The sequence below is a fragment of the Aptenodytes forsteri genome, unplaced genomic scaffold, assembly GCF_000699145.1.
Source record: "Aptenodytes forsteri isolate BGI_AS27 unplaced genomic scaffold, ASM69914v1 Scaffold146, whole genome shotgun sequence".
In the NCBI taxonomy this organism is placed as follows: domain Eukaryota; kingdom Metazoa; phylum Chordata; class Aves; order Sphenisciformes; family Spheniscidae; genus Aptenodytes; species Aptenodytes forsteri.
In genome coordinates, this window is record NW_008795128.1 from 5,236,899 (window position 1) to 5,248,318 (window position 11,420).

The 11,420-nt window shown below is 42.7% G+C and overlaps 1 protein-coding gene across 1 annotated transcript in view; it reads left to right on the plus strand.

The window, feature by feature from the left end:
* The window catches only part of VPS18 (VPS18, CORVET/HOPS core subunit), a 20,028-nt gene extending 8,881 nt beyond the window's left edge, over nucleotides 1-11,147 (plus strand). The window contains exons 2-5 of the mRNA XM_009277599.1: nucleotides 5,023-5,164; nucleotides 5,347-5,438; nucleotides 6,173-8,043; nucleotides 8,787-11,147. Of these exons, the coding sequence (XP_009275874.1) occupies nucleotides 5,023-5,164; nucleotides 5,347-5,438; nucleotides 6,173-8,043; nucleotides 8,787-9,515 (2,834 nt within the window). The 3' untranslated portion in view covers nucleotides 9,516-11,147. The remainder of the gene's footprint in view (nucleotides 1-5,022; nucleotides 5,165-5,346; nucleotides 5,439-6,172; nucleotides 8,044-8,786) is intronic.
* The last annotated feature ends 273 nt before the right edge of the window (nucleotides 11,148-11,420 follow it).

Sequence of the window (11,420 nt, forward strand, 5' to 3'; positions counted from 1 at the left end):
TACGGGGAGCCCCGCTGTGGGTTTTCCTGCTGGGAGGGGGGAGGCAAGGTGGCAGCTCATTAGTTGGGGGCGGGGTGGGGAGTAAGACATGACAGGCTGTGGGGAATGTATCCAGTAAAAGAGGTATCGCTGTGTATGTGGCATAATGTTCAGCTGCGATTTGTTTTTCCATCATTTGCTGTGTGAAATGTTTTGACGCAGGGGACGCTCGATTCCTGATGAAGCTCAGGGGTGATGCAGATCATCTTAGCAAAACTGAGGTGCTGGTTATCTGTGGGAGAGCTTCATAAGGCCATACCCCCTCGTGCCGTGAAGTGGGGTGTGGTGGAAACGTGTACATGAAGTGGCATGCCTTCGTAGTCACAAATTATAACCGCACCTCACCACTATTCAGTTCAGAGCTGTGGTAGTTGTGTGAGATCATCTCATCAGCTTGCCTTCTTTTATTTTTTAACTCCTCTGGAACCCAGCTGTTACAGCCACAGTATTCTGGCTGTGTGCACAGTTGTACCTGCACAGTTAGTTTCCTAACCCAGGGGCAGTTTACCAAAGGCTTCATTTTATTTGGAGTGGTTCCCTTAGGCTGACAACATGATGGCAAGGTTACTGCTGAAGAAGATTACCAAGAAAGCAATCTATATCACTGTTAAACTTTTCTGTCAAGGTCTGTGAAGCTTTGGTATAATGTGCTATTCAGGGAGGTGTACAGTCAATTTAAAGTAACAGTGTGATGACCAGTCAGTTGTTTCTTTCATGTGAGAGAAAGCAAACAAATGGCAGGTATATTCCATGATAAATTCAAGTTTTATTAGGCTCAATAACTGTTCCCTATCAGATGCTACCTCACAACATTTTATTGAGTGTGGCAGGGAAACACAGGTTATGAGAGGATTCTGTTCTACCTGGTATTGTCGTGGTAGTACCAGCTGCTGTGCGGAGCTGGCGTTTTTGAGTTACAAGTTTGGAAATGCATGGACACGTTCCTTCAAGTTTTTTCCTCATATAGCGTTGCCCACTGTTAACCTTTGGGGAAACCAGGTTGCGAGGTTTATGTATGCGGTAAGAACTGATGAATTATGTCATACTATGTATATTATTGAGTATAAATACACAGACAGAATTACTCTGAGTCTAGGTACTGAAGTAGATATGTTCCCTGTGTTTGTTTTAACATGCATAGTTATTTTGTTGTGTAACGTTAGGTAAAGAATAAGTGTCCTGAATAGCTGTTGTACAAAACAGTGTTGGGACAAGTTGTGTTACTGAAAATAAATTTTCAAGGGCTCAGCTTTTCATCTTGACTGCTGCAACACTGTCTTCGGTCATGGCTGTCTTACAGTTGAGAAATCTGTCTGTTTGCTGACAATTGATGTTGGCAAAGGAAGTTTTGGAAACTGCTTAATTGCAAAGGCACAGCCTAATCAGGATTTTAATTATTCTTAAATCAGATTGCACTGGTGATTCTGAGCAAAACTTGGGCTGGTAGAAGTTGTGGGCAATCTGAAGTTTAAGCAAATGGATTTTGGAAAAATATGTAAGTAAATAGTTAACTTCCTGAAAGCAGTCCTAAAGGTTAGGTTGGAAATTTTGGAAGATGTTAAAACTTACTCCTCTGTTTCAGTTAGTTGTTCCCTGTGCTTGTTAAACTGCAGGTGCTGTTTCTCAAAGTTGTAGGTAACCAAGCAGTGACTCTGTTGCCAACCTAAAGTACTGCTGCACTGTAAACTTCAAGTACTGCAGTTCCAGCATGAAAAGACCTACTTTGACCCACTAGACGTGACTGATGTTGGTGAGCTTAGATCTCTGAATAGATTAAAAGCTTTAAGGAAAAACACAGATTTCCCCAGAAATCAGGGTGGGAAATACCACAGTAGAATCTCGCCTGAACAGAAGAGGGACATTGGGGGTCAGGATGACGGAGCGGACTGTTTGAAAGGAATGCATGTTATAAAATAGACATCTCCTTTGTACAGAGAACTGTAAGCTAAAGAAGTGCATCCTTCTCCTGTTATGGACGCTAGCTAAAATCCTCATGTTAGTGATGATGATCCTACAGTTGTTATAATTGTAATGGGTATGGTTCTAAAGAGTCCAGAATGCTGGAATCCAATCCACTGGCTTGAACTATGACTGAGTAAAAAAAACCAAACTTACCCCAACTCAAACCCCTACCTGTGTGTAGGTGCTAGCTGCTCCCTTTCCTTCCTGTGTTTGGGTTTCCTTGCTGCCTCAGTCAGCCTTGTTTTGCCTGATGGCAATCTGAAAAAAAATTCAGGATTGCCTGAATGAATGTGAGTTGGCGATCCATTGGTGTGGGGGTTTTTCCCATCAGAGTAATCCTTCCTTTTTATATATAAAAATATGTATTTATATTTATTGGTTAGCTGTGACATCATATGAATCTGCAGCTTGGGAGTTTTGTCTGCACGGTTTGAACCGCAGTTCATACCAGCAAATTTAAGCCTTGGCATTGCAGCTCCTTAATCTGAAATGAAGAACATCTGTTTTGCTTAACCGGAAAGAACTGGAAGGAACTGCATAAGTGGGTAATGTTTAAGATGTGGATCAACGTGTAAGAAAAAAACGTATGTGCTGGGCAAAAGGCTGCCTACTCAGATTGTGGTTGCTTTGTCTGTTCCTGCATGTGCATCTTTCCTCTAAAACAAGAATGCTTTAAAGATCCCGCAGCTGGTCTGGTGTTGAGGCAGAGGCAAGGAGAAGGCGTTGGTACAACAGGCAATTAAAGGATTTGTAGTGTTAGCAGGCTGCTTTCCACTACTACACTGGCCTTTTCAACGGCAACATGGCTGAAATTAGTGTTTTTCAGGATAATTTGGGGGAGGTTATAGGTATTGAGTGTGCTTTGAAGTGGTGCTGTTAGTCCCAGTCTAGAGAGTGTCAGGCCTATGCTCTTTAGAATGGAAGCAGCCTGTTTCCTCTGAGACACAATCCCAGGTTTCTTTTTTCTTTAAGTTTACATCTTCCTAGTTAGCTAATTTGGCCGTGAATGGCCTTACCTTGCTATAGCTCTTTTCGTTTTTAATCGTCCTGTCCAGGCTAACTGCTGCATGGATCTGCTTGCTTTAGAAATCCTTCACTCGCACGTGAAGCAAAGCAGATGGGTTAACCTAGCAATGTATAAATCTGTCTTGCTTTCTAGCTTGAGGTAGTGTGGTCAGACTGAGATCCTCTGCTGTTTTCTTTGTCAGAGGGTTATGTAAGACTTTGTGCGTATGGGAAATTCAGTCATTGGGAAAACCTGTCTCATGGGACAGATGGATGAAACTTTGTGATAAGATCTATTTGTGGACGCGCATATGTTCCAGGATTTTGCTAATGAGTATCATCACTTGGTTTTGGTTTTATACAAATGCCTTCTTATTTTGCAGTTCACTGGCATATCTGAGCTCTTTTGTAGTTTTTTGCTTCCTCATAGGAAGTCCATAAAGAGTGCTGTCCTCATTTAGGAATAGAATGGCATGGTCTCTGCAAGTCCCATGTATTTGGGTGCAGAGGTCTACTGTCTTCAGTGAAAACTGAATCTGTCATGCTGCTTCGCTGTGCTGCCACGTGGTGTTACAGGTTCACCTGTCTCAAAAGTTTCAGTTTGTTGACCGCCTGCCTACGGCTGGGCTTTTGCCTTTGTCGTAGCCAAAGGAACGAGTCTTAGAGTTTGAACTGCATCTTGTGCTTTGCCCATCTGCACTGAAGATCATAAGAGGTTTTTAAAGCAATAGATTTCTAAGGTTTTTTAATTTATTTGTTTATTTATTAACATATTTCTGCAGAAGTATGTCACTTCTCTCAAGTCAGACCTTACTTCTCCATTCTCTGCCTTTGCCACCTAGATCTCCTTCATAAGTAATCCCTCAACATGCCTTCCTATGGATGCCACATTTCCCAAGCTGGTTGGGACTAAACTGACTAGCTGAATACTTACTTAGTCGCATGAGGTAACTTGCTGTGGTTGTACACACTCCCATTTTCAGTTTGTTGATTTGTCAGGTTGCTTGGTTGGGCTTAAAACGCAACATGTGTCCCATAGGGTGGCCATGTCTTGTCAAACTTCAACCCTTAACTCTAACCTTAACTTAATTGGGCATTTCTTAGAAGTCAGGCGTGGTTTTCAAAAGGATCTGAGGATTAGGTTATTCTGGCTCCATCTTGGTTTACTGTTTCATGGCAAATCCCAGTCTGAATGAGTTTTGGCTCAGGAAGCAATTTATGCCAAGATTGGAGCATTGATTCAGCAATCACCAGGTCTTGGTTATTGTTTTGGCTCTAATAAGTAGTTTGCATGCCTTCCAGCCACAACTGGAAAGTTGCAATTAGGATAGTGTTATAGGGTTATGGTTAAAAGCAGCATTGTGACCTCCAGCTGTGTTCCGTGCAGCAAATAATCCAACAGTCTTCTCTCTATGATGAAGTCTGCTATGTGAATACAAAAAAACTCAACATGGCTTTAAAAATAGCTTTAGCTTGTGAACGATGGATGTCAAGTATGGTAGCTCATTCCATTCCAACACAGAATAAGAGAGAAATATATTTCAATTAACGCCACAGTGGTCTCTTGGGTAGCTTGTATGGGAGTGTCAAACCAGAGCCCTCTTTGTGTCTTATGTAATACCAGCCATTCTTTCCTGTCTTGAACAAATAAACTGTCAACTAAGAAAAACAAATTACTTTGTGATTCTACTCTCATTTTCAGCTTTTTATGCGGTTTATGTGACGGTTTTGTGGCTTCCCCTGGAATTCTGTGTGCTTTCAAGTTAATGCTTGTGAAGAGTTTGCAGTTCTGTGACAAGACAGCAAAGCGTATTACTACTTTTCTTTCCTAGTATACATATCTACATGAGTGCTGCTCTCTGTGTTCAGGCTCCATGGAGCACACCCCCTTTTCAGTAAAACTTGGAACAGGCGATGATCCTTCTAGTCTTTTAGGTTAGATTTTGATGTAGTGTGGGGTGGTTGTTGTGGGTTTTTGTCTTGTTTTGTTTTTAAGTGTTCATGTTCTTTCTCCAGGATATGTGAATGCACGACTGGAGAAGGAAACACCAATATTTAACAAGCAAAGGATTGATTTTGCTCCTCCAGAGAAAATTAACAGCTTAGTGGTCTCCTCTAACCAGCTCTGTATGAGCCTTGGCAAAGACACCCTTCTCAGGTAATGCTGCCAGAGACCTGAAGTTATTGCTTGTTTTCACCTGCCTTTTTTTTTCTTAAGTTGCTAGAAAACTTACAGTTACAAACTGAGTAAGAAGCCATGAACCCAATATGGAAAACAGTAAGCAATTACGCCTATGTGAACTTTTGTTGGAGGCATGCTTTCATGGTTTCTCTTCGCAGGATTGATCTTGGGAAGCCAGATGAACCTAATCAGGTAGAGGTGGGACGCAAAGATGAAGCCAAAGTCTACAAGATGTTTTTGGACCACACAGGTGAGGCAATGGACTGTGTATATTTACAGACAGTGGTTGGCAGCAGATGCAATTGAATGTGCATAACAAGTACTGGTGAAGGAGTTCTCCTTATTGACAGAACACAAAGAGAACAGGTGGTTCTTCTGTGGGCAGGACTCCATTGCCCAGGGGCCCTGCCTACTGATTTGCCCCTGTGCTATTAGAAAACACTGGCTTGTTGTGTGTATGTTGTTGCTTTTGAACTCTCTGAAATGAACACATGCAATTAGGCTGTTCTGAGCACGGCTGCTAAAACCAATGAAATCTTTGCAGTCACCCTGTGCTGTATGTGTTTATATAAGAATTTTTAAAAAGGACTGTAAAAACATCTGCAGCTCACTGTAGCCTTGACTGATTTTTAAAAAACAAAACAAAAGTTTGGAAAGAGATGCTCATATCTGTCACCAACTGCCAGGGATAGGAGAGAATTCTGGGAACTGTTTGTCCTTAGAACACTTATTGAAACAGAAGAATACCGTCTCGCTGAAGCATCTGGGACTAGTAATTTAAGTTTGCAACATATGGACTACCATTCTGATCCAGTATGGAAATCCCCCACATTCCTATGAACGCCTGGGAAAGTCTTGGATTAAGTATGTTGATATTGGAGCTTATCAAATGTGAGGATTCGAAGCCTCAGGAATTTGGCTTGCTTAGGCACAGTCTTAATTTCTTCTCTCCTTCTCCTTCCCATACCCCTCTCCTGTTGGCAGGCTCTCATCTCCTGATTGCTCTGAACACCAGTGAATGCCTTTACCTGAACAGAAGCGTTCAGAAAGTGCGAGCACTCTCCCGCTGGAAAGGCCACTTGATTGAAAGTGTGGGCTGGAACAAATTTCTTGGTTCAGAGACCAACACTGGGCCTATCCTGGTGGGGACAACCCAGGGGCAGATCTACGAAGCTGAAATCTCTGTCAGTGAGGGAAGCCTCTTCAGCACTAATCCTGACCAGTACTTCCGACAGGTCTACACTCTGGAGGAGGAATCAGGACCTGCCCCAGTTTGCTGCTTGGAGATTGAACGAGGGATAGAAGGGAAATTTTTTATTATAGCCACCACTCGAAAGAGACTCTTCCAGTTTGTTGGCAAAATGCCTGAAGGGACAGAGCAGCAAGGCTTCAGCTCCATATTTGCTATGCATGCTGACCATTTGCCCAGCTTCCGGGAGTTTCCAGCCAGCTTTGGTTTCAGTGAGATAGCCTTTTACACCCCAAAACTGCGCTCCAACCCACGCTCCTTTGCCTGGATGATGGGAAATGGTGTTTTATACGGTACATTGGATTATAGCCGTCCTGATTCAATTTTGAGTGATGAACGGGTCTGGGTTTATCCTTCTGATATTGACATAACTGTGAACAAGCCAATATCCATTGTACTTACCCAGTTCCACTTCCTGTTGCTGCTGCCTGATCGGGTGAAGGCTGTATGCACTCTGAATGGGCAGGTTGTTTTTCAAGATCTGTTCCTGGAGAAGTTTGGCTTACTGACACGCATGATCAAAGATCCCACAGTCCAGCAGATATGGATCCACACTGAGAAAGTAGTGTTCCGCTACCATGTCCAGCGGGAATCTAGAGATGTGTGGAAGATGTATATGAATATGAACAAATTTGATTTAGCCAAAGAGTATTGTAAAGACCGTCCAGAGTGCCTAGATATTGTGCTGGCAAAAGAGGCAGAGCACTGCTTCCAAAACAAGAGGTATCTAGATAGTGCCAAATGTTATGCGCTGACCCAGAACTACTTTGAGGAAATTGCCCTTAAGTTCATTGAAGCCAAGCAAGAAGAGGCCCTGATGGAGTTTCTGATTAAGAAGCTAAGTAACCTAAAGCCTTCTGAGAAAACACAGACAACTCTGCTGACCACGTGGTTAACGGAGCTGTACCTGAACTGGCTAGGTATATTGGAAGGAGATCCCTCACAGCGAAATCTCTATTTGGATACACGTGAGAAGTTTCGCACTTTCCTGAGCAGTCCAAAAAACAAAGACTGTCTATTTAATAACCGGGCATCTATTTATGAGCTGTTGGCAAGCCATGGGGACACAGAGCACATGGTCTACTTCGCAGTCATCATGCAAGACTACGAGCGTGTAGTAGCTCACCACTGCCAGCATGATGAGTACGATGAAGCTCTAAATGTGCTGTCCAGGCACAGAGATGAGAAGCTGTTCTACAAGTTCTCTCCAGTCCTCATCCAGCATATTCCCAAGAAGGTAGTTGATGCTTGGATTTCTATGGGCTCTAGGCTGGATGCCAGGAACCTTATTCCAGCCCTTGTTAACTATAGCCAGAGTGCCAGCACCCAGCAGATCAATGAAGCCATTAGATATATGGAGTTCTGTGTCTATCAGTTGGAGGAAACCCAGCAAGCCATTCACAACTACCTGTTGTCTCTTTATGCTTTGTGTCGGCCGGACTCGCTGCTATCATACCTGGAGCAAGCAGGAACCAACCCAAACAGGATCCACTATGACCTGAAGTATGCATTGCGCCTGTGTGCAGAGCATGGGCACAACCATGCATGTGTCCATATTTACAAAGTGATGGAATTATATGAGGAGGCTGTGGATCTTGCCTTACAGGTATGTGTGTGTCTGTGCATGCATGCTATGATATATAGGAATGTAGCTTGTTCAAGTTATCTTGAACAACCAAGCATTGAGAGGAACTGGACGGACTCATCAGTACAGGAGTTGTGCAGCTAAGTCTAGGAAGAAAGACCTGTCTCTGTTAACATACTTCTGTGCTTTCACAATTGTTTTAAGTAGACAGCTGACTGTGACAAGCCATAATTAAGGGTAGGGGCATGGAAAGTACAAGGGGAAGTACTGTCTGTCTTAAGCTCAGTCTCTAAAATAAAATACCTTTAACATCTCTGCATTTATGCAAGACTTGTATAGCTATTGTTCAGGATTCTAATTACTTCCTATTCCTAGCTATGATAGTCATCTCAGAAGAATGCCTTTGTCAGCTTAGTCTGACCTTCAGGGAGATGTTGGAATATTTTCTATTGGCATTGCTATGTCTTTGCTGAAATGTGTGGTCAGCAAAGATACTGTAACATGGATTTGTCCTTATTGTAGTGCTGGGCTTTGTTGTTCTCTGCTGGGTAGCAAGCAAATCTCCAGGGAGTAATACTGGTGGAGAGGAGAGGTGTTTGACATGTAAATAAGGAGCAGGTCAGTAGTGCAGCCCTAGGCAATGAGAGAGAGCAATAGAAGTTTTCTATTAATGCCTCCTATAATGGACAGCAGGCTTTGAAGCTGAATGGTGGATAAATGAAGAGGGAAGCTTAACTCAGTTTCCTTGTTTGTGCAACTTCTAGGTGGATGTTGATCTTGCCAAGTCCTGTGCAGATCTCCCTGAAGATGATGAGGAACTCCGGAAGAAGCTCTGGTTGAAGATTGCTCGCCATGTTGTTCAGGAAGAGAAGGATGTCAAAAAGGCAATGGCCTGCCTCTCCAGCTGTGCCCTGCTGAAGATTGAAGACGTCCTGCCATTCTTTCCAGACTTTGTCACTATTGACCATTTCAAGGAGGCAATCTGTAACTCCCTGGAGGACTACAACAAACACATTGAGGAGCTTAAAAGGGAGATGGAGGAAGCCACACAGAGTGCCAAGAGAATCCGAGAGGACATCCAGGAAATGAGGAATAAGTATGGCTCTGTGGAGCCTCAGGAAAAATGTGCTGCATGTGACTTTCCACTTCTAAACCGCCCTTTTTACCTTTTCCTGTGTGGTCACATGTTTCACTATGACTGTCTCCTCCAAGCAGTTTTCCCAAACCTTCCTGCCTATAAGCAGGCAAAACTTGAAGATCTTCAGAAGAAGCTGGCAGCTACCAGTCAGCCTTCCAAGAGCCACCATCGTCCCAAGGACGCAGATACCATTAGCTTGGGGAAGGGGCAGCAGAGCCGGGAACAGATCAAAGCTGACATTGATGACATTGTGGCGGCTGAATGTGTGTACTGTGGTGAGCTGATGATCCGGTCCATTGACAAACCTTTTATTGATCCCCAAAAGTATGAAGAGGAGATGCAAAGCTGGCTGTAGTTTTCCAAATCTGCAACTGTCAATGCACCAGAGTGGTTTTGTTCACAGCTTGTGAAACTTCTGTGGTGGGAATATAACCTCCAGAAGCAGGAACACAGTGGCTCCTGTGGAACTCTAAGGAAAGAGTAGTGAGGTCTTGTTTTCAGGATTACAGTAAACTAGTCTTGAAAATGGGGAGCTATAGCTATGGCTGTCTAAGAACTTGAACAATAGTTAGTGCTAACCTACTGGAATATTTTTTAGCAGATATTTGCTGCTTGCAGTTCTTCTGAGGTTCTCAGTGTGAAGCTAATGGAGTGCCTTGTTGTCCAGAAGGAATTGGGAACAGCCTATGACTTCTCTTCCTTGTTATGGGGTATTTGTTTTGGTGAAGACAAGCTTAAAGGGAAAGGTAGTGAGGAACACTAAGCAGTGTAGTCTTCATTCATCACTTTCAAAGCTAGAATTGTCTTCTGTTTCCTTTTTGCTGAGAGTCTGTAACCACATACATGGAAAGAACATGAAAGGACAAATGCTCTTGCATATATATTTTGTAAACATCATGCTAGACAAATATATGTTTCTACACAATGTAATATAAGAATGTGTATAATTCTCAAGCAGGAGTGTCTCATAATACACTTAAGTCATTTGCCTGCAATTCAAGGTGTATAATTCTCTTTCCCACAAGCTTTATGGACAAGCCCATACATATGAATTTTCTCTAGGTACTCTTCACTTTTTTTCTGGCAATACTTCCTAGCCTGTTCACCCCTTCTTCCCTCTCTCCATCCTATTTCTACTATGACTGTCTTTGCATAGTGGGTCTTGGTTTTGTCTTCACCCCAAACCAAAATTGATATATGCAGTAGTAATCTTTCAATTGATACTGTGCAAGCAGGAACGCAGCCCATTTGTATTGTCCTGCTGTGGTCCTCTTCAAGCTGTACCTGAGCACTAGACTAGAGATCTAGTCATAGGTTCCCTCAAAGGTAGACTGCAGAAAAGTTCTGTTGGTATGGAATTTGCTTTGCCATTTGAAGCCAGTACCTTGTGACCAGGCAGTCTTTTGCCTTCCTGACAGTATTTGATACTTTCTGGAGATGGCTGCACGTCGATACTTCTGTCTATTGCTCAGACTTGGAAAATTCTTCCCAGAAGGTGGCGATCACTACATTGTGGGTGAGGGAACAAAAAGTTTTCCTTAGCGATTTAGCAAGGGTTCCTTGTTTGATTTTTGAAGAAACTAAAATTTTAATGAAGTTCCGCTGTTTGGGGTGAATCACAAAGGTAGTAATTGGCAAAAGAATGGAATGGTCTAAATGAAAAATTATGATTCCTGTAATTAAGGCAATAGAAAATACTGTCTTCTGAAAAACCTCTTCAGTTCTTTCACTTGCATGTATGTGCTTGTCTTGAGTACCTCTCTCAATCTGCTAGTCACTTACCCTGTTCATAGCGTTGTAGAAATGGGTCTTCACATCATTGAAAGGGAATATAAATTGGTTTCCTCAAGGAGCTGACCTAAGAATTTTGATAACTGTTCACAGCTCCAGAAGAATATCCATGCTTTTGTTGGGAGCTTCAGCCTGGAATGAATGAATTTTATCTGTGGAAAATGACACGAGTAATAAAAAACAGAGCTGACAGTGGGAAGACCTGAGGTTTTGAAATCCTCTTTTCATTGTTGGAGCCATGGGACAGGCAGTCTCATTACCACCTGGTAGTGTTTGTTGCTGGCTTATCAGAAACCACTGTTACAGTGGTTCCATTAAGCAGTGATTCAGAAACCCCACATGCTGTAGTTTTCTTTGGCTCTGGATAGCCTTTTGCTATCCAGAATGAGTATAAATAAGTCGATGGGTCTGCCAGAAGAATTTGTGATGAAAACTAAATGTGATGTCTTTTAAAGTTCAGCATTAAACC